Source organism: Callorhinus ursinus, unplaced genomic scaffold (genome assembly GCF_003265705.2).
Source record: "Callorhinus ursinus isolate GAN/ISIS: 27379988/994484 unplaced genomic scaffold, GSC_fseal_2.0 scaffold8, whole genome shotgun sequence".
NCBI lineage: Eukaryota > Metazoa > Chordata > Mammalia > Carnivora > Otariidae > Callorhinus > Callorhinus ursinus.
The window spans coordinates 48,879,672-48,902,824 of record NW_027397070.1 but is presented as its reverse complement, the minus strand read 5'-3'; the positions used below and the strand labels follow the sequence as shown (position 1 = coordinate 48,902,824).

At 43.5% G+C, this 23,153-nt stretch overlaps 1 protein-coding gene across 1 annotated transcript in view; it reads left to right on the top strand.

Moving 5' to 3' along the window:
* Positions 1–21,627, top strand: part of TMED8 (transmembrane p24 trafficking protein family member 8) — a 42,805-nt gene extending 21,178 nt beyond the window's left edge. Inside the window, exons 2-6 of the mRNA XM_025869557.2 lie at positions 4,086–4,167; positions 9,587–9,716; positions 11,075–11,201; positions 11,638–11,943; positions 14,125–21,627. Of these exons, the coding sequence (XP_025725342.1) occupies positions 4,086–4,167; positions 9,587–9,716; positions 11,075–11,201; positions 11,638–11,943; positions 14,125–14,342 (863 nt within the window). The 3' untranslated portion in view covers positions 14,343–21,627. The remainder of the gene's footprint in view (positions 1–4,085; positions 4,168–9,586; positions 9,717–11,074; positions 11,202–11,637; positions 11,944–14,124) is intronic.
* Positions 21,628–23,153: the final 1,526 nt, after the last annotated feature.

Here is a 23,153-nt window from a genome sequence, read left to right as displayed (position 1 = left end):
GTGGCTGGGTGATGGACATTGGGAAGGGTATGTGCTATGGTGAGTGCTGTGAATTGTGTAAGACTGATGAATCACAGACCTGTACCCCTGAAACAAATAATACGTTATATGTTAAAAAAAAAAAAAGTGTTGTAGACATCTCTAATACAAAATCATCATCTATGATAGGGAAAGATTTGAAACAAACTCCAGCTCTGACAATAGAGACTTGAGGATTGGTTAAAGAAATTTTAGTATAGACTATTGGATAATATACAGTCATTTAAAATTATATAGTACCATTTCTATTGACTCTGAAAAATGAATAATGTTCAATAACATTTCGTGCATGTCCTTTCAGAAATATAAATACAAAATATATATATATGGGGACTCCTGGGTGGCTCAGTCGTTAAGCGTCTGCCTTTGGCTCAGGTCATGATCCCAGGATCTTGGGTTCGAGCCCCGCATCGGGCTCCCTGCTCAGTGAGAAGCCTGCTTCTCCCTCTTCTACTCCCCCTGCTTGTGTTTCCTCTCTCACTATGTCTCTCTCTGTCAAATAAATAAAATCTTGATAAAAAAAAAGATATTTGTGTGTGTTTGTGTGTGTATAGATTTGAGCCCTAGAATGAGTGGAAACTCTGAAACATTAACGGAATAATTAATGAAAAGCTGTATGTTAAAGAACCTTGAGCTAGTGGGTATTATAGTCCCAACTGGTCAACTCATGTTACAGTATTTTCCAATAGAACCTATATGGTCTTCGTGCCCCACACAAAATTAATGACTGGAGATGGGCAAAATATATAAACATATAGATGTATATACATTTCTCTCTCTCTCTCTCTCTCTCTATATATATATATATATATATACACACACACACATATGTATATATGTGTATATTTATAAAATGTAAATATATTTCTGAAAGGATATGCACCAAAATGTTAACAAAGATTATCTTTGGCCAATGGGATTGTGGTTGGTTATATTGTTTTTTGTTTCTTTTTGCTCATTTTTCTACATTGAATAATGGGTTATTTGTATATTAAAGTCTGGAAGGGTAAACATAAAATGTTTTCTTATCTGTATTTAATTTGTTCTACAATGAGTAAAGCATGCATTAGTATAATTTTAAAAAGTTAATTTGAAATAAATAATAATAGATATGCAAAGCCCTGCATTAAAGTTAAAAAGTCAATTATTTTCCAAAAATGTTTCAAAAATAGAGTACAGATGAGACTGGGCTTGGAGTTAAGTTTATTTTTATATGCCCTGGAGATCTTGATTGACTTATTTCACTAACAGGGTAAATCTGCAGTTAAAATCTAGTGCCAAACCAAGAAACCAAGAAACAGTCTCTTAACTATAGAGAACAAACTGATGGTTACCAGAGGGGAGGTGCGTGGGTAGAGGATGAGTTAAATAGGTGATGGGGATTAAGGAGTGCGCTTGTGATGAGCACTGGGTAATTTGTGGAAGTGTTGAATCACTATATTGTACACCTGAAACTAATATTACATTGTATGTTAACTAAAATTTAAGTAAAAACTTAAGAAAAAAGAAAATATAAGGAAACAAACAAAATCTAGTACTCAGAGTATTATATCAAGAAATACTGTGTCCTTGGGGCGCCTGGGTGGCTCAGCCGTTAAGCGTCTGCCTTCGGCTCAGGTCATGATCCCAGGGTCCTGGGATCGAGCCCCGCATCAGGCTCCCTGCTTGGTGGGAAGCCTGCTTCTCCCTCTCCCACTCCCTCTGCTTGTGTTCCCTCTCTCGCTGTGTCTCTCTCTGTCAAATAAATAAATAAATCTTAAAAAAAAAAGAAATATTGTGTCCTTATAAAGAGTTTATAGTCTCAGTGTACTCTGCGTGGATTAAAACACATCTGAAGAAGTTGTCCATTTTAGCTCCTTACTTCAAATGGAACGAAGAGGAACAACAAAAGGAGGCCAGAGGGATGTTTGAGAGAACTGGAGATGGTCAGCCTGTGGAGGAACTTGCAGGAAAGTTGATAGCAGGCTGTAAATGCTTGAAAGGATATTGTGGGGAGGGATTAAAGAGCAGAGGTTATTAGGAAGCAGATTCTACTTAGGTGAACATAGGGAAGAAATTTGTATTCTCATTCTCTCTTGGTGAAAGGGCCTCTTCACCAAGTAGCAGAGACTGGGGGAACATCTGACAATTGTCTGAGATTCAGTTCCTTTGTTGGGAGGTGTAAAGAAAGCTTCATCCTCCTGAGTTTCTCCTTCACTCTCACACGATTCCCACTCACAGCACTTCTGACAGCAGGTGTGGGTTTCTCCCCCTCACACCAAGCAATTCTGTGACACCACCTGGGTGTCCTACAATTTAGCTGAATTATGGAGAGTGTGTCAGACCCCACCGGTTAAGGGCTTCGTCCCATGAGACTGTCAGCACCCCCCCCCCCCAGCCCCTCCGGAGCCCGTCTCAAGTAGTAGGTCCCGGGTTACCCACAACTGCTGTCTGACTTGACTATAAGTTGAAGGTTCCCATGACCTCCCCCCTCCTTGGATTTAATGATTTGCTAGAGCAGCTCAGAGAACTCAGGGAAATACTTACATTTACCAGTTTATTAAAGGATATGAGAAAGGATACAGATGAATAGTCAGATGAAAAGACACAGAGGGAAAGGTCTAGGAGGGTCCTAAAGTGCCGGAGCTTCTGTCCCCTCGGAGTTGGGGTACGTCCCCCTCCCAGTATATGGATGTGTTCACCAACCTAGAAGCTCTCCAAACCCGGTACTTTGGGGATTTTTATGGAGGTTTTATCACATCGGTGTCATCAATCATTAACTTCATGTCCAGCCCCACTCCCCTCTCTGGAGAATGGGGGGGTGGGGCTGACAATTCCAAGCCTCTGATCATGGCTTGGTCTTTCTGGTGAGCAGCCCCCATCCAGGAGCCCACCCAGAGTCACCTCTTTGGAACAAAAGACACATCTATCACCAGAGAAGATCCAAGGGATTTAGGAACTCTGTGTCAGGAACCAGAGTCAAAGAATAAAACATGCTCATAGTGCTCTTTTCACTTAGGAAATCATCAGGATTTTCAGGATTCTGTGCCAGGAACTGGGGGCAGAGACTAATGTATATATTTTCTATTATGTCACAGGAGGAAAATTGGGTGGCATAAGCTCTAAGGTCTTTCTACTTACGAGAGTGTGAGTTGATGAAAAATAATCTTTTCACATATAAAAAAAAGTGAGACTCGATTTAAGTTGGATCACAAATATTTGCCCATCATTTGCACTTTTATGTTGCTACCAAACTCTGACATTTGCAGTGTTTGCGGTTTACTTCATTTAAATTGTATTTTGTACTGAGAAGTGGACTTTGGGCTTCAGTTTCTTGTGGTCTTAACTAGAGGAGGTTAAGCCAGGGCCTGTCTAAATACACTAAACCATATGCTTTTCTGAATGCTCAAGGAAAGGCTATAGCAATAAACCATAAAACTTAGTAGCACCTGAGGGTTAGGAGCATGACTGCCTGGGTTTGAATCCTGTCTCTGTGCCTTAGTGTCTTTACCTGCAAAATGGCAGCCGTAGGCTTGTTGTGAGCTTTGGGAACATGGCCTTCATTATGCGTTTCACCTATATACTCTGTGAAGCTACCTACCAGTTCTCCAATAAGTCACTGGTGAACGAGTGAGTGAAAGAAATTGCAAAAATCCTTTCCCCTAGCTACAGTGACGTGAGCTTATGGAATGTAGAGGCGACACTCCATCCTGTGATGCTGAATTCCAGTGCACTTCATCCTAAATCTCACTCGGCCTTCTATGTTTTGCCTAATTTAACCATATGCTTCCTGAGAAATGTGATTCTTGAATTAGAATGAATTTTGTAGGGGCTTGTTTTGGAAAGGAATGTATTTTTTTCATGAATGGGGTATGCTGGTCTGAGAACACTTGGATGTGAGGACTTGAATAATTAATGCACTGGGCCTCTCAGAAGTGGATGCCCAGAATATTTTTGGAAAGAGAAAGTTGGTTGAAACTGACAGATTGTTTTGTTTTTCAAGATACAAGGTAATTATGATTGTGTTGCCTCTCAAATATTGAATTTTTCTTTCCATGATTTTCTAGAGAATGAAGATCTAGAAAACACCAACGTCACCTCTGCAGTGGCTTCGGCCTCTGATCCAGAACCCTGTTCCTCACCTTACAGGTAGGTACGGGCAGCAACTGGTTGGCTCCTAGAAGCTTATCTTCTGAGATAGGAATTGATGAAAGGCGTGGACAGCGACTTTAAGGGGGAGGACAAGTTGGAGTGAAGAGTATAGATGATTTGGTCATTAGTCAGCCCTTAAGTGTGTTTAGGGGCAATGTGAGATCTCTTTCAGGTGATGAAATTTTCTTTACTCTCAGAGAACAAAACTGTAACAAATAGTGTAGTGTCTTCATTTGTCTTCTTCTGAAGCCCAGGTTGAAATGTTAAAACATTAGACATGGATGGATCCCAGGTGGGCTTTGAAGAGAATGTCTGTTTGGTTTTTACCCATAAGATGCACATACACACACACAAACACACTTTTGGAGGGTTTTGTTTTTTTTAAGTCTAATTTTTAGATTAAACCATTATGATGACCTTCAGATTGTTAGTCTTAATTTCCTGCTCCATCCATTTCATCTGCCTACTGTCATTGATACCACAGTGTATAGCAGAAAGGGAAGAGTTATACTGAGCTCTGGAATAAGTGGAAACGTGAAACATTAATGGAATAATTAACAAAAACCTGTATTTTGGAGTAATAGATAATCATGGAGTTAATAGATATTATAGTCCAACTGATCTTGTGGCACAATATTGTCCAGTAGAACCAGTGTGGTCTCCATGCCTCACACAAAGTTGGTGCCTGGGGGAAGAGAGGAATGTCAAGATATTTAAACAATATGTTGTTTCTTTTTAAAAATTTTTTAAAAATTTTATTTTAAATTCTATGCCCAATGTGGGGCTTGACCTCACGACACTGAGATTAAGAGTCGCATGCACTACTGACAGCCAGCCAGGTGCCCCCAATCGGTTATTTCTTCAGTAGAACTTCTTTCTTCTTAATATGGAATAAAACTGTTTTCCCCCCAGAATTCAGACGATGGAAAATAGTGATTAATGTAATAATAACATAGTTGGTGATATATAGCCATACTTTATTGAATTTTTCTCCATAATAATGATAATAAAATAGTTAACTTTTTACAGAATATTTCTATTTGCTCAATACCGTACTAGGTGTTAAAATGTATTATATCATGTAATCCTCCTAACAGCCCTACTGAAATAGGTATTTTTTTTTCTTTACGATAAGGAAAACAAAACCGTGAATTGAAAAATTTCCTAAGTTTATAGAGCTTTAGGTTTGTTCTACTCTAAAGCTCGTTCCCAGAAGTCACATTGGAAAGGTTTTGAGTTCCATGCCTAGAGTTACTAGGTTATTTATATAACATTCCTTTTAGAAGACAAGGCCTCCCCAAGGCTTTGATGATTTGAGACAATTCTTGTCCTCGTCAAATCCCAGGAGAGGAGCTCCTTTCCATCTTCCTGCCATCACCCTTTTTCTGTACACGGTGATTTGAAGGATATTTAGGAGATGGCTTTTGGCACAGAACTGATTTTTCCTCCTAAGAGTAAATAAAGTTTTTGAGCGAAGAATGTACAACATTCTTAGAAAAAAGGAGATTTAATGTTAAAGATTTGTTTCTAAAATCTAGTGTGTGGGGCGCCTGGGTGGCTCAGTCGTTAAGCGTCTGCCTTCGGCTCAGGTCATGATCCCAGGGTCCTGGGATCAAGTCCCACATCGGGCTCCCTGCTCGGCGGGAAGCCTGCTTCTCCCTCCCCCACTCCCCCTGCTTGTGTTCCTCCCTCTCTCGCTGTGTCTCTCTGTCAAATAAATAAATAAAATCTTTAAAAAATAAAATAAATAAAATAAAATAAAATCTAGTGTGTGAAGAAAGAAATCCAGCCCAGATGACTCCTGAAGTGTAGTGTTTATGTTTTGTATATATTAGAACTGGAAGGGCACAGCTCTCTTTGCCAGTGAGGCTAGCCCAGCCGGCCAGGCTCTCCCCTCCCTTGGGATGCCCTCCCTACCCTGGGTCAGCACACACCAGAGGGCTTACAGTGGGAGTTTTTCCTTTTCGTGGTTTATCACTGGCATCAAGTGATTTGCAACTTGTCTTTCCCAAAACACCCTTTATTGATGCTTCAGAGCGTAAAATGCTAATGTGAATATTAAATTTATGTGGCTGTTGCATGTCCTGTTTAGAATTGTTTTTTAATAAGCAGAACCATATTTGTGCAAAGTAGCATGCACAAAGGCAAAGAATAGCCTTTAGATGTATACACAGTAAGGTCAGGCTAATGATCAGATTCACTGTTGTAGTCTCACATGCCAGTACTCCTCTTTTGCTCCCAAACAAAAATTAACTTACTCATTTGTTTATTCAACAAATATTTGGGGGCCATCTCCTGTTTATTCATTCAACAGTTATTTGTTGAGCACCTGCTTGCTACTTACCTGGCAGTGTTCTAGGCAATGAAGATACCACTAATGAACAAACAATCCAAGTCCCCGGTCTCATGGAGTTTACATTCTAGTCGGAGGGCAGACAGAAAGCAAGTATACATCATATTTCATAGACTCTTAAGTTGCCATGAACTGTAAGAGGTACTGTTACTTTATGAACTACCAAGAAAGGGAAAATGCCCAAGGTAGAGAGTCTAATAAGAGACACCCCCCGCCCCCACACACACCATGGGGCTAGGATACCAAAAGCCTAAACCTTCAGTAAGAAGTTAAGAAAAAGTCCTTCCAGACAGAAGGATTGCAAGGAACCTTGAATGTCTCCACCTTGGCACTGTGTAAGAGGTGGAAAAAATATCTCCCCTGAGAATATGAACCACGAGTCTGTAGATACCAGTTTGTGGTCTAAATTCACTCTGCCAGTGTGATCTAAACAAAACCCTCACACAGAACTTATTTCAGGTCATCTCAGTTGGAACCCCTCGTGAGTACTGGTAGGAGCAAACGCAGATCTGGAGAAGGACTTCGTGTCAGTCCAGGCCCTAGGCAGTTGTAAGACACTACTAATTTTTAGGACATCTTCCATTTTGTTTGTATTAAAATCTGAAAACAAATCTACATCTTGAAGTCAACAAAATATGGTACATAATATGTTGGGCAGTGGTGAGTGCAGTGAAGACGAGTGAACAGGGTAAGGGTGTAAAGACTGATGGGGCTAGGGTGGGGTGAGCCATTTCACCTACCAACCACTGGGGAGCCTCTCTAGAAGTGACAGCTGAGCACAAGCCTGAAGGTAGGAAGCCCTCAGGTAACTGATGGAAGAATGTTAGGCTGGGGTGACAGCAGGTGCAAAACCCTTGAGTGGGAGAGGGCTTGAGGTGTTTGAGGATTCTCAGAGGTTCAAGAGGCCATTGTGACTGTAGCAGACCAGGCAAGATGACATGATGTCATTCTAGGGGGTGAGGGTTCCATGTGACAGGGCTGGAGTAGATGCTGTGCATACCGGGAGCGAGACCCGTCCCTGCCATCAGGCTCATCTTCTAATAGAGGAGACAGATCAGGATAAATAGTGCCAAGAAACACAAGCGGACTGTAATTTCTGGGCCTAAGAGAATAAATAGGCTTACAGCCTAGACTAATTTACATTTTACCCAGGATTACCCGAGCAAATGCATAAAAATCAACAACATCCCACACCTCTGATTTTTATAGTGACTGCCTCTTGTTTGTTCTGAGGGAGGTTGGAGTGACTTGGATAGCCCAAAAGGTGGCTTTATTTTATCTGAAAAAGAGGTAATTTGTAAGCTAGGAGTGATTTTTCTTGTTTATGTTAAAAAAAGAAGAGAGAAAGAAGCTAATAAATACCAAGAGAAGTCTTCTGTTACCGCATGTTGTCTGTAGTACTGTTTTCTTGTCATTTACTCAGTTTTCCTGGGGAAGCAATGCTTGAGAGCAGTGATTCTCAAACCTGTACACAATTCAAAGTTATTTAGGACCCCAAAGAATTTTTTCTGTGGGTTGTATCTATCAATGTTTACTATATTAGAGATTAAAACTGAAAAATTAAAAAATACTTGTTGATTAATTTAAAAATGAAAATAATGAATTCATGGCATGTTAATGTAAATAATATGTTTTTAATGGAAAACGACTATTTTCCAAAGCAGAAATAATTTAGTGAGGAGACAGATGTTGTAACTCTCTTTCATGTCTGGCTTCACAAAACAGTCAGATTTTCACATCGGCTTCTGCATTCATTCTGTTGTGAGATCACATGTCATGTACTGGAAAACTCTAATGTAGACTCTTGAGAAGATGAAAATGAAAAAAGGCGAACATATTTTAGAATTATCATACAAAAGTCTTAAGAGCCCCAGCAGTCCCCGCACCATACTCTGATAACTGCTACTCTAAAGAATCCATGCCACCTGTTGTTGGCAACAGATTTCCAAGAGGCCTGGGGTATGGTGCTACCGCCCTGTCTCCTCACTCACTCGTTGGTCTCTCCAGAAGCCAGGGGAAAGGAAAGAGAGCAGCAAGGATTCCCTTGCTTTCTTAAAAGTAACTATATACAATAGAATATTATGCAACCACCAAAAAAATAATGAGGGCGCCTGGGTGGCTCAGTTGGTTAAGCGACTGCCTTCGGCTCAGGTCATGATCCTGGAGTCCCGGGATCGAGTCCCGCATCGGGCTCCCTGCTCGGCGGGGAGTCTGCTTCTCCCTCTGACCCCCTTCCCCCTCATGCTTTCTGTCTCTCATTCTCTCTCTCTCTGAAATAAATAAATAAAATCTTAAAAAAAAAATAATGAAATCTTGCCATTTGCAAGGAGGTGGATGGAACTAGAGGGTATTATGCTAAGCAAAATAAGTCAATCAGAGAAAAACAATTATATGATCTCACTGATATGAGGAATTTGAGAAACAAGACAGAGGATCATAGGGGAAGGGAGGGAAAAATGAAACAAGACGAAACCAGAGAGAAGCAATGAGAGACTCTTAATCTCAGGAAACAAACTGAGGGTTGCTGGAGTGGTGGTGGGTGGGAGGGATGGGGGTGGCTGGGTGATGGACATTGGGGAGGGTGTGTGCTATGGTGAGCGCTGTGAATTGTGCAAGACTGTTGAATCACAGACCTGTACATCTGAAACAAATAATACATTATATATTAATTTTAAAAACAGTGACTATTCAAATGCTTGTGTTTTAAGTCATTGGGATAATAGATTAGTGTGCTTAAAAAGGGAAGAAAGCGTTGACCTTTTATTACCCAGTGACCTGGGTGTGGTGTGGAGGATGGTATGAAGTGGAGACCCTGAGAGGCTGCTCCCACGGTGACCAGGATGACCGGAGGGGGACTGCTTCGCGAATCAACGTGCACTGTCTTTGTTTTAGTGATGAATTTCTGGCTTAGGCAAGGCCTAAGCGACAGTAGTCCTAAAGGCCAGAGGAAAGCAGAGGTCTAATAGGGAGGTGTCCCTTGAAGGGTGTTCTGTACCTGTTTCCTTAAGACGACTGTGCCTTTTACAAGAGTCCTTGAATTGACATGCTCTCTTCCTCTGAGAGGCCACAGACGGTATCTCCGGCGAGCGAGGATGCCCCAGAGGATCTGCGGAAGACAGCCGGTGCCTCGGAGGCGCAGGCCTTGGTGGAACAGGAATTGCTGCCTGCAGACCAGGCCCAGGTCCTCAACAAGGTAAAGAGGACGTTGGCGCCGTCTCTTCGGGAGGAGCAGTTGGTAGTACCGGAGTTTAGATGCATATGGATGGCTTGGAACTAGAAAGCACTGGGGCATCTAAGTTTTAATTATTTGGAGAATGGTCCTATGTGTGTATTGCCCTCAGGGCCCGTCACTGAACTAGCAACTCTTCCAAAAAAATGAAATGTTGGAATGAATGCTCATTCCAATCCGATCAAGTTTCCTTAGAAGTGGTATAGATAGCAGCGGCTATCTATACTCCACAATACTTCATTTACTCCTGAGAACAAACCTGTGAGGCAGGTACCATTATGTTCCCGTTTTACAGATGAGGAAACTGAAGCGAAGACCTATCAGTGACTTTACTAATGCTGCGCTAATATGTTGCAAGCTAAATCCTTTGTTTAGCCTTCTGGAAAAGGAAAGACTCCCTTAAGTGGGTTAGCCAAAGTCTCATTTACCTCATTAAGCAATGCAGGTAAAGAACTGAAGTACTTATTCTCCAGAAAGGGATATTATGAGAATATAGCCTGGGAGTAATTCAAAATTTCTTTCTCATAAATCTCACTGGTGTGCTGTCCCATGTGGGCAGTGAGTGTACATGTCTTGAGTTGCCTGCTGACTGCTTGGAGAAGGAGCAGGAAATTATGGCATAAAAGCAAGAAACAGGAACACTGATCCGAGTGGCCTGACGTGAAATGCACAAGAGATAGGTTGAAGCCTCCTGCCACGGGCTAGCGAGGGCTTTGAGTTTCAAGTGATGCTTGTATTCTCCATGCAGGTTAGATGTCTGCCAGCAAATATACTGTTAAATACATTGAAACAGGTGAAATGGCGATTATATACAGAACACTGTTAGTGGATGTGACAGCCAGTGGCACGGGACAGCCCAGGTGTGCCACGGAAGAGCCAGAGACAGAGGGAGAATATAAGGCAGAGCCTCTGTCTTCAGTGCTCTGGTGACTCGATGGACAGGGCTCAGGAGGTGTCCTGTGAGTGGGAATTGTAGCAGGAGGCTGTGTGGCAGAAGGGGAGTCGGGCTAAACCCTGGAGACAAAGCACTGCCACGAGAGGGGCCACCAGAAGGTGCTGTGCTGGCTGAGGCCAGATCAAGGTGCGGCACAGAAACGCTGTTGGTGCAGAAGTCAGTAGCAAGCGTGGAGGGTGTCCACAGACAAAGATTTTATGAAGAGTCTGGAGTGGGAGAGTGGCAAAAGGGAGGAGGGCACATAGCCAGCAGGCTTTGAGCTGGGAGGGTGGAGGCAACAGGGCAGGGGTGGCCAGTGCCTTCAGTAAGGAGGCGGATTGGAATCTGTGCCTCTAGGAAGTGCTCTAATCAGAGTTCCGTTGTGCAGATGGCCAAGCACCACATTCCACAAAGGTCCGGGGACATCGTTATGATCCAGTCTGAGCACACAGGAGCTATAGATATCCTTTCAGCTGATTTGGAATCTGCAGATCTCCTGGGGGATCATAGGAAAGGTGAGACATCTGGGGGTATGGAAGGTGATTTCTTTGTTCCCAATGGATGCTTAAAGAACGGCAGGCTGGGGCGCCTGGGTGGCTCAGTTGGTTGGGCGTCTGCCTTCGGCTCAGGTCACGATCCCGGGGTCCTGGGATGGAGCCCTGTCAGGCTCCCTGCTCAGTAGGCAGCCTGCTTCTCCCTCTGCCTCTGCCCTGCGCCCCCCGGCTTGTGTGCTCTCTCTTTCTCTCTCAAAAAAAATCTTAAAAAAAAAAAAAAAAAAAAAAAAGCAGGCCGACTGATGGAAGGAAAGTGAGAAGGTGACTTGTGAAAGGCGGTCAAAGAAGCCAGGAAGTCCAAGGAAGGTCTTTGACTGTGACACCCTCCCTAAACCAAATGCCAGGTGTCTTTGCATTTCCTCTTGGTTTCTCAGTAGTGAGCTGCCTGTCCTTTCAGTGTCCCCCCCTCTGATGGCTCCTCCGTGCATCTGGACCTTTGCCAAGATGAAGGAATTCAAAAGCAAGCTGGGCAAAGAGAAGAATAGCCGTCTGGTGGTGAAGCGGGGTGAGGTGGTGACCATCCGGGTACCTACCCATCCAGAGGGGAAGCGTGTTTGCTGGGAGTTTGCAACTGATGACTATGACATTGGCTTTGGAGTTTATTTTGACTGGACCCCTGTAACCAGCACTGACATAACTGTGCAGGTCAGTGATTCCAGTGAAGATGAGGATGAAGACGAGGAAGAGGAGGAAGAGATTGAAGGTAAATTTAATTTTAACATAATTTGCAAATTGCTTTTTCTGGCTCAACCCAATTTCTAGTGACCACTTCCTGTGTTATACCAGTCCTTCTCTTCCTTAGAATGCAAGTGAGGGATCCCTTTCAGCATTGTAAGGTTAATTGAGTGATGCAGGCCAAAGTTAGACCCTCAAAGAACATTCTGGTGGGGATGGTATTGGTGCCTTGGTGGAAAGCTGCTTTTGCTTTTTGCTACCTAGCTATTTCCCCAACATTTCCTTGGGGACGGGGATGGGGCGGGCAGGGAAAGGGGTGGGTCAGTGCTGCAGTATATAGATCATGTATAAACCTGAGATTATTTTATATTTCTCTCATAGTTTGGGATATCTACCATTTTTAGTCTGGAACCATACCAGGTGATTACACTTTGTTAACTGTGCTCCCCTCCAAACTGTCATAGTTGGCCGACTGCTGTTTACTTCTTTCTTCATGCCCAGAGCTGTTTTCTTTTTCTTTTTTTTTTAAAGATTTTATTTATTTATTTTATTAAGAGTTTATTTATTTATTTGAGAGAGAGAGCATGAGCAGGGGGAGTGGCAGAGGGAGAGGGAGAAGCAGCCTCCCTGTTGAACAGGGAGCCCCAGCACAGGGTTTGATCCCAGGACCTGGAGATTATAACCTGAGCTGAAGGCAGACACTCAACTGACTGAGCCACTCAGGCACTCCCAGTTTTTTTTTAATTAAAAAAATTTTTATTGAGATATAGTTGACATATAACATATTACTTTGACATGTACAATATAATGATTTAATATTTGTATATATTGCAAAATATGCCCAGAGCACAGCACATGCCCAGAGTAGTTTTTCTTTTTCTTTTTCTTAAAGGTTTTTTTTTTAAATTTATTTATTTGACAGAGAGAGACACAGTGAGAGAGGGAACACAAGCAGGGGGAGTGGGAGAGGGAGAGGCAGGCTTCCCACTGAGCGGGGGGCTCGATCCCAGGACCCTGGGATTATGACCTGAGCCGAAGGCAGGCGCTTAACAACTGAGCCACCCAGGCGCCTGCCCAGAGTAGTTTTAAAAGTTGTTTCTATGCTCCATTCCAGTTATTTGCAGTGCCTACTCAGGATGACCCCGAGGCTTTTTTTTGTTTTTGTTTTGTAATATTAAGAGTAGGTTCTAATTAAGTTCCAAGCATCTTGATTTTTCTATATAATCTTAAAATCAGGCCCTTGCTTCTTTGTAGAAGAGCAAGTCTGCAGGGAAATCTTCAGGTATTTAGGCAGGAGAACATCGTCTTAATTTGCTATTCTGCAGGTGGCCAAGTAGAAGTTCTAGGTCACTCTATATAGCATGTTTGTATTTCCTACCGCTGTTAGCTATTTCTTTTTCCTGCTGAATGAAAAGATGTCAGAATCTTCCCTTTTAAATATCTTTTCTTAGGGTGCCTGGGTGGCTTAATTGGTTAAGTGTCAGACTCTTGATTTTGGCTCAGGTCATGATCTGGGCTCAGGTCACAATCTCAGGGGAGTCTGCTTGGGATTTTTTCCCTCCCTCTCCCTCCCCCTCTGCTCCTCCCCACTGCTCACACTCTCTCCCTCTCTCTTTCAAATAAATAAATAAAATCTTTAAAAAATAAAATAGGGGCGCCCGGGTGGCTCAGTCTCCTGGTTAAGTGTCTGCCCTGGAGTCTTGGGATTGAGCCCCACATCAGGCTTCCTGCTCAGCAGGGAGTCTTCTTCTCCCCCCACCCTGTGTGTGCTCTCTCCCATTCTGCTTTCTCTCTCTCTCTTTCAAATAAATAAATTTAAAAAGAAATCTAAAATAAATAATAAAATAATGATCTTTTCTCCCCCTTGGAAATGTCCAGACACTTCTGGAACTAGGTAAGTGTAACTAAGGCTAGGTCATTGTTTCTCAGTGGAGACTTTACCGGCCTTTGGGGTGGAATGCTTCTTTGCTGAGCAGGTACTATCCTGATGTTAAGTGCTCCTGGGCACTTGGGTACCAAATGCCAATATCACCCACTAGTTGCTGTGATGGTCAAAAGGCCAGCAGACATTTCCAAGCTCCTGTAGGAGGGCAAGAGCATCTCCCTGGCTAAAAGCCCCCAAGTCACCTGGTCCATTCTTTTACCGTGAGGTCGGACTTATTCTTTCTCTGAAGTCCTATCCAAACACCGTGCCATTTTGCTCACACAGACCCTGTCCCAGTTGGCGATGTGGAGAGAGGCTCCAGGAGCTCCCTTCGAGGTCGTTATGGGGAGGTCATGCCTGTGTACCGGCGGGACAGCCACCGAGACGTGCAGGCCGGCAGCCACGACTACCCTGGTGAGGGCATCTACCTGCTCAAGTTTGACAACTCCTACTCCCTGCTCCGCAACAAGACTCTCTACTTCCACATCTACTACACTAGCTGAAGGCCGCTGGGGCAGAAGGCAGGCGGGCGCTTGCTGGCTGGGGCAGGCTGCCGGCTGGCGTCTCTTCTGGATAGGCAAGAGCTAAAAGTTGAGCGTGAGGCTCCTGACCCTCACGTCCTGCCTGGCATGCCTGACTGTTGACCCCACGTAGCTTTTCCCCCTTCCTGGCTTCCGCAGATGGTGGTGTAGTGCCCCTGTCTGTGGTCCCTGACTCACACTCCTCTTGCTTCAGACTCCAGCCAAAGTCCCTCTGAAGGAGCCCGTCAGGCAAAAGCCTACAGGGAGGTTGGGTGTTATCTTGTAAAATTAGGTCTGTTTGGGTCCAAGGGATTATTGCAGTTGCTGCTCTCTCCTCTCCCCGAGCCTTTATTGCAGATGTGTTCAGCGGTACCCGCTTTTCACCTTTTGAAAGTGCTGGAGGAGGAAAAGTGCGTTGTCCGCGAAGGAGCCCGGCCTCTTGGATGGAGAAAGCTCTGTCCAGCCTCGCACCACTGCCGTCTTCCCGCCTGCTGGTTCTTCGTGGTCTGTAGTGCAGGCTGGGAGCCCTCACTGCCTTTGGGGGGGTGGCACTGGTCCCGATTTTTCGACGCTGCCTCTTGCCCTCCTCTTGCCTTTCCCCACATCTGTGTCCGGGCCCTTACAGCAAGAACACCCGTGCCGTCTAAAGTGGTGATCACGTGATCTACCGTCTGGGGGGGTGAGCACCTCCGGCACTTCCTGCTTCAAGAGGTCGAGGCCCATAGCCAGGGTGCTGGTGGGTACAGCGGAAAGGGTGGGAAGTAGGTACTGGATTGATCTCAGCATCCACATCTTCGACAGTCAAGTGTTACTGCAGTACTTTTTTTGTGTAATCAAAGAAGAAGGGGTATAATCTGAGCGAGAAGCATAAAAAAATACAACACTCCTGATTTCCCACCACTCTTTTCTATCTTTAGGGTAGGAGTGTTATGTAGAAATTTGGCTTCAGAACCAATTGGAGTTCCAGAATTTCTGGATGTAGGTTTCTTGCACTGAGAGCTTAAAGCTTTTGGAGTTCAAAGTCTCTTAGAAAAGGAAATGAAGCTTCACTGTGGCTGCTGATTGGAGCTGTTCTTTAGCAGGCCAAAGCTGGCATTTCCCCCTGACTGCCTTTCCCACTGTATTAGCCCTGAGGCCCGGAGTGCCGGGGGTGGGGGGCTATAATCAGTGGTCACCAGAGCAGCAGGCCAGGGCCTCGGGCAGAGAGGGGACCACTGTGGTTGTCTGTGCCTCCTTGTTTCTTATTCCCTGTGTTGAGTCTGTTGCTGCCTTAGAATTTTGAGGAATAATTCGATTTATTTATTACTTTATTTATTTTTTAGCACATTTCATTTTGCCTTTGAAACAGTTTCCATCTGTTTCTTAGAAGGCTTCTGTCTGCTCTGAGCCATTGAGGTCACCTCTCCTGTGGTGTCAGATGACGATTTTAGGAAACGTTAGGAAGTGACAGCGTTCCCTTCCCGCGGTCAGTCCTGGGATGCTTTGGGGAGGAATCCGCCCTTCTGAGATAGATGATGCCATCTTGCCCGGCACTCTTTGTGACGGATTCTAGGCCGTGAGGGACCCAGCCCAATCACCCAGGGTGGAGTACAGAGGAACTGACTTGCCGATCAGGGATATGGTATGATCCTGGGATTTCAGAGCCCTACTCTGAGGAGTCATCTTCTTCATGACGGTTCCTTTGGCTCATTCCTTCCTTGTCCAGGTGTCTCACGCCAAGCTTCTCCCCACTGCAGGAGCAGGAACTCGAAGACCAGGGTCCCTCACGGTAGTTCTGTACCATTGGTGTCCCAGAGCAAAGGGCCAGACAGCCTGCATTTTCTGCTCCCCTGGGAGCAGAGCCCCAAGTAGGATAGAATGCTGTGGACTGAGCCACATCTTACCTCTATTATTCTATATTTCAGTGCATTTTGTAGAGGATGACACTGGCCAAAATGCATCTACCTTGTAAGAAATGAGAAATTATTCTAGTGACTGTCTGTTTGGGCTGTGACAAGCAAACTCGCTGCGTATGATGTCATCATCAGATAAGCTGAGTGAGCACTCTTTCGGCACCAAAGTTGAATCACGCCTTAGCTAAGTGAGGATAATCCTTATAAAAGAATTTTCTACTGAGCTGTTCTCTAGTCAGCTCAAGCCTTGTTTATTGTTCCTGTTTATTATTAACTTCTGACTTTCTCTTATAAGAGAGCTGTCAGGCCATAGCAAGCTCCCTGGGACAACACTTTGTTTATTTTTCGCCATGAGATGCTCTGTACTTATTTTCTTTGGCATCCTGATCCTGGTGCATCGGGGAAGTTGAAGGGGCCCATTCCCATCACCTCTGTGTGCCTCTTACTGTCTGGGCACTTTTGAAGTCCTGGACGTGGTTACATTTCATCCTGCACTGGCATGTCTTTGTCCCATTAGCACAAAATGGCTAAAAGAAGGTATTGTCCATATCTGATTCATTCCCTTTTCTCCTATTAAACTTCTGAAATCATCACACTTGAGGGACCAAATATTACTTGTGGAAGCACACGTAATTAGTGAGAATTTCACAGCCCAGCAAATCCCTTCCTTAATCTCTCCCTATCCAAGTGTATAGAACCAAACAATGAAATCAAAGCCATCTGTCTCACCCTGTTCTCCAGAGCACAAATAAATACTAACCAACAGTCCGAAGAGAGTGCTTTGTCGTGGGAGAGAGATTGAAATTCTCTACACAGAGCGGCTGGCTTCTTAAAGTTCTTCACTTTGTTTAGCTTTGCCACTCTGTTGGGGCTTTTCGAAAGGAAGACTATTTAAAGTGTTAATTTTTTCTAACATTTTATCATGAAAAATGTCCAGCAAACAGAGAACCTAAAAGAAGTAGATAGTAAACACCACTAGGTATACCCACCACATAGGTTTTAAAATTATAAATTGCCAATTAAAACAAAAATGATTCTCCCATTCTGTTCCTTTTGACAAGTGTCCAATTAAAGTGTGTTCCCTGCACAGACATCAGCTCTCCTGTGTCACAGGGCCCCTGGTTTTTTAGCAGATTTGTTTCCTTCAGCATGAGTTACTTGGGAGGTGGTCCTCCCTCATTTAAAAAAAAAAAGTGTTTCTAGATCTCCAGCTTTCAAAAACTTATGCTGTATTTCCCCTTTCCTCAGGCCAGAGCTGCACTCTTTTCTTCTCTGACTGGCACGGTGGAGGGAGGGGAACCGTGAGGCCGCTCTGGAAGGACTTCAGTCTTTTGCTTTACAACAGGGCCTCAGGCCTCCGGAGTTAAAACTCAATCCTCAGACAATGAATAGCTTGATAATGGAAGTAGGTAACAACTTGAAATAAGGCCATTCTTCTTCATCTTTTTTTAAAATAATTAATGCACTTTAAAAAGATTTTTATTATTTAAGAAAGGAAATCTCAGACTTTTTAAAAGTACATATTGCCCCTTATGTGTATATGAAAGTGTTAAATCTGAGAGTACTCTGTCTTATATTAACCAGTGGGATTAGATATTATTGTAAAACCAGTTATAGAAAATATCTGAGTTTAGATTTTTTTTGTAAAGATTTTCTTTATTTGACACAGAGAGAGACAGCGAGAGAGGGAACACAAGCAAGGGGAGTGGCAGAGGGAGAAGCAGGCTCTCCGCAAAGCAGGGAGCCTGATGTGGGGCCCTGATCCCAGGACCCTGCGAACATGACCTGAGCCGAAGGCAGACGCTCAACGACTGAGCCACCCAGGCGCCCCTGAGTTTAGATGTTTTTGATGAGCCCTACCAAGTTCCTCTTCGAAAGAATTGGGCGAAACCCAAATCCTAAAGTCTGTGTCTTTATTTTTTAAGACCATTTTTCTGCAAAAAGCTGCCTTTTAACCCCAAAGTATGTCATTCTAAGGTATGGAGTTGAGTGACCTTACCGTTTGCATAAAGGACTATTCTTTTAGCGGAGGGTGAGAGAGGGGCGGGAATGAAATAGTTTGGGCAGCTTGAGGACTGCCTTTTAAAACTGATAGTAAGGAAAAAAAAAAAAACCAGAATAAAATGAGGGGAAGAGAGATAAACTGTCAAATGTGTCCTGGAATTTTGCTCATATCCCAATTTTGTTAGTTCTTTGGTCTGTATTTCATTAGTTGGAATTCTTCTTTAAGCCAGAAGCCTTGCTGGTTCTCATTGTGCTTGTTGGAGAAACCCCAACCCCCTTTGCTGTCTCTTCCAACAGGAGCGACTTCAGGAATCTTTTTGAGTAGGTCTCCTCTACTAAGTGTAATCGCCTGACCGGAGGCTGCATTTCTCTCCGTATTCTCTGGGGCTTAGAGTCTAGTGCCATGCAAAAGGGTGGTGAGGCTAGCACGAGGCTGGGAGGGGGTGCAGCCGTGGCCCTGCAGCCCCAGTTGCTTTTGACTGGGGCCAAGAAAGGGATGAAATCAGTTAATTTTTACCAAAATCACAGAAGGGCCTCAAGCCACAAGCTGTGCCCCTCTAGGCTGACCTCCCTGTGAGGTGTGGGACTCACCGCCTTCTGCATTCTTTGTGGGATGGTCATACACACAGCAGTAAATGGAATAGTTTGTTCTCCCTTTTAAGAGCTTCCATTTAGAATTTCTCCTGAGCCTAAAGGGTCCACATCAACCTCTTTTAGTCTCTTTCCACCTGGCTAAAAGTGTAGAATTCCTGGAAACCTGAATTTGCTGGAAAAGGGAAGAGCACCATCCCTATAGAATCTCAGTGGTTGAAAAGAGTTGGAAGGTGAGTTTGTCTGAAGGAGGGTCATTTCTTTTATTGTGAGCGGTAGCACATTCAGGGATTTATGCTCTTTTGAGAGCAAGTCATTGTATTCATTGTGTGTTGGATTGTGCTTAGGGAGCCATGATGCATGATTCTTTGGGAAGTGAGTAGGGAATGGGTGTCTAAAACCAATCACAAGCCACGTGCTTCCGTGCAACCCTGTCTGTGGTGAGTATCTTTATGGCCAAAGTCCCAGTCTTCATGCGCACGGAATCCTGTTCCTGGGCCCTCCTTCCCATACAACTGAGAGAGAAAGAGGGACTAGGCTCCCTCCCATTTCTCTCTGATGTCTTGATTATTTGCCATATTGTTTGGCATTGGCAGCATGGTATCTAAGGCCTCTGCTTATCTGATTAATCAGAATTAAATAACAGTATTTATTGAGAGGATAAGGCAATCAGCTTCGGTTGGAAGTAGGACTGGGGAGGGATTGTGACCTATAGTCCCATATTGGGATAGCTGGGCGACTTGTGTAGGACTGTCCAGTCATCAGTTGGAACTCTTGTGAACCTTACCAAGTGAATTAAGAGGATATGTCGGTGAGATACTGATGAAGACAGCAAAGTATTATGAGTTGAGTAGTAAATAGAGCAAGCCCTCCATCTATGGGAACGATAGTCTCTCACAGGCTAGAAAGGCAATTATAATGTGAGTTTGCAGCTCCTCAGTGTTCTTAGAAGTAGAAGAACCACCTGGAAGTTGGTTCCTGGTGGCCGCTTTCCAGGAAAAGGGGAGGCACCCCCCAAAAAATGCTTTGGCTCAGTGGGTACCTGGTCATGGTGTCACCCCTTTGCTCTGTCTAACCCATCCAGCACCTGTGAGCACTCCTTTGACATCTACCCAGTTATTAGATTCTGAGGTTAGGGTAGGATTTGGGACCCAAAGGGTGAGAGAAACTTTGCTAAGTATCGTGTGGCCAGATTTTGGAAATCACTGCTCCCTCTGAAGTGTTACATTACCCCTGCCTGAACCACGAAGGCCACATAAAGCCCCTGCTGTTTGAATCTCTTGTCATTAAGCTAAGAAAACCCAGATGCCCGAAGCCTTGTGATAGGGTTCATTTACAAATAGTCATTCCCTCAAAACCTAAGTCCAAAAGTAAGTAAGATGCTGGCTTTGAAATTTTGTGGTCCTGGGCACTGGTTTGAACCCATGATCTGATTACCATTATATGAACTTTGATTTCTTTTAGGCCCCAGGCATGTGGACCAGAGTTAATTTCATGGCTCTTCTTTACCCTGACACTTGAGGAGAAGGTGTCCCAGAAATCTAGATATACAGGTTTTATTAAATTCCATAGTTTTCTGTCCTTTTAAGTACTTATCTAAGGGTCAAATAATATACATGAAATGACTTTCAGGGGACAAAGTGCATTTTCTAAAAGTTCTGATATAGGGTCATGAACAAGTCTAGAGTTTAGGTTTGGAATATTCTAGTATATTAGGGTTCCAGAAGAGCCCTTAGCTAACAGTCAGCTTTAGGAGTTCTCTTCCTGAACTCACTTCTTCACTCAGGTTTGATATCTCTCCGTCTAAAACGTTCCTTGTTATTGCTGTTGTTGATTTTTAGGTTCAGGCCAAGAATCGTGTGGAAAACATCTTAATTCCTTCTCTCATGTCCTAATTAGTATATTTTACTAAGAAATTCCACATTAAAAACTCTACTGACATCCATATATCTGAGATTATTGTCCCATAGGTGAAGTTGTTTTTATTTAATCAAGTTGAATTATTTGCATCTAGCCATGTTCAAGAGCAAGTAAAGTCTAGAGAAAGCAATCCTGTAACCCATGACTCTGGCATACCCATTTTCCCTTAGTGATGGGAAGCGTTTTGAGATTCTCAGGAGAAAGTTGCTTTGTAATCAAAGTGATGGATTATGAGAAAGCCAGACTTTGGGTAAGGATATTTGGGATAGAGGGAGGTGCTTGCAGATTTCCTAAACAACGTCATGCCATTTAGCTTGTATTTCTGAAAGGCCTGCTCTGGTGCCATGCACTGAGATCTATCAGTTGATTGAAAGATGATTATGCTTTCTTGGCAAATATCTAAGCAATTGGCAACCACAAAGGCATTCTTTCCTTATTGTTCTCTATCATGCATTGGCGCTGATGTTACAGAAAGGGATTTGGAAGGGAAACAGTCTGTCTTTTCTTTAAAGTGCAGAAATAGCCCAACAAGTCATTTATTGCAGTCATCTTATGTTACGTGTCCCCTGAGAAATGCTGTCAACATTTCCTATGATTTCTAAGAGCTCTGTACCAAATTGTCATTCATGGTTTTGTCCTGCTGAGTGGTTTTTCCTTTAAAATACCTTCTCCTACCGCCCTGTGGCACTGACTGTGTTGCTGTGATACCCAGATGATTCCTGAGCTCTGGTTCTTGAATAGCTCAGTTCTTGTGTTTTTCTCTTATGTAACAGTTTTGTGATGCTTTTGTGCATTTCTTTGTCTTCTCTTCCAGGTTTTGAAATCTGTCCTAAATAAACTTTTTCACTATGCACCTGAAATGTGAGTTCTATCTTAATGAACCTGACTTACATTTTATATTTTTTATTCATCTCTGCATTCCTCCTAGAGGAAAGGTATTCTGTCAATCTATATGAATTGTTCTATAATCTATTTATTGATTATAAAAATTGAAGAAAAATTAACAAGAAAAAAATTGAGACAGATTAATGGCAGATCTTTCAACTGTGTTTAAATTCATGGCAGAGTATTACGAACTGGGAACTGGGTTCGGCCCAAGGGTAAAAAAAGTGGGTTTAGAGCAATGATCACTAAACAGAACATTTTAGAGTTTAAGCAGTATCTAGTTTCCAGTGATGCTCATTTTCCAATGAACTTCCTGTGTTCAAGTTTGGAACTGGTACAGTGGACACCAGGGTAATCATGTACACAGTCAGGGTGATATTAATTCAGTCTATTTTCATTTCAGAAATGACACCCTAAGATGTCTTAGACATCTCTTAAAATGCTGCCTGTGCACATATCTGGCATTTATTACAAAATGAGAAAGACTCCTAATCTGAGCAGGAAGGGTACCATTGAAATCTTTTCTTCAGTGATAACCTGTGATTCTATGACAAGCCTGTTGGATCTTTCTCTGCCTTCCTTTGCAACATAGTTTAGAGGCTGTTGTATAAAGGAGGAAGGGATTGGAAATAATCGTGAGTTAAATAAATATAATCTGCCCACCAAACTACAGCACAACCAGTAAAGAGCCCAGGCAGACTGCATGGAGCTAGGGGTCTTTAATGAGTTATGTTTGGGTATGCTGAATGTAGTATGTCACCGTTAACACATAACATATTGAAAGTCACTTTATTTATTTTTAAAGAATTTAAGTACTCTCAAGGCCCCTGGGTGGCTCAGTCGTTAAGCGTCTGCCTTAGGCTCAGGTCATGATCCCAGGGTCCTGGGATCCAGCCCTGCATCGGGCTCCCTGCTTCTCCCTCTCCCACTCCCCCTGCTTTGTGTTCGCTCTCTCACTATATCTCTCTCTGTCAAATAAATAAAATCTTAAAAAAGAAAAAAGAATTTCTCTGCACTCAATGTGGGGCCTGAACTCACAACCCCAAGATTAAGAGTTGCACGCTCCACTGACTGAGCCTGCCAGGTGCCCCATATTGAAGGTTATTTTTTAACTTTTAAAGATACTACTCTCAGGGCGCCTGGGTGGCTCAGTCGGTTAAGTGTCCGACTCTTGATTTTGGCTCAGGTTATGATCTTGGGGTCGTGATCTTGAGTCCCGCTTCAGACTCCGTGCTGGGCCCAGAGGCTGTTTGAGATTCTCTGCCTCTCCCTTTCTCTCTGCCCCTCCCCCTGTTCTCTCTCTCAATAAATAAAATCTTAAAAAAAAAGAAGGGCAGTCCTGTCATTTCATTGACCCTGACGTAGCTCGGGATTACATTCAGTCTGATGTGCTTTAACCTATGAGGTTCTGGCTAAACTCAACAGCCATGTTAGTTCACATATTCTCCCAAAGTGGAATGATGCCTGCTGGTGACTTTGGAATCAAGAACTAAATAAGTTA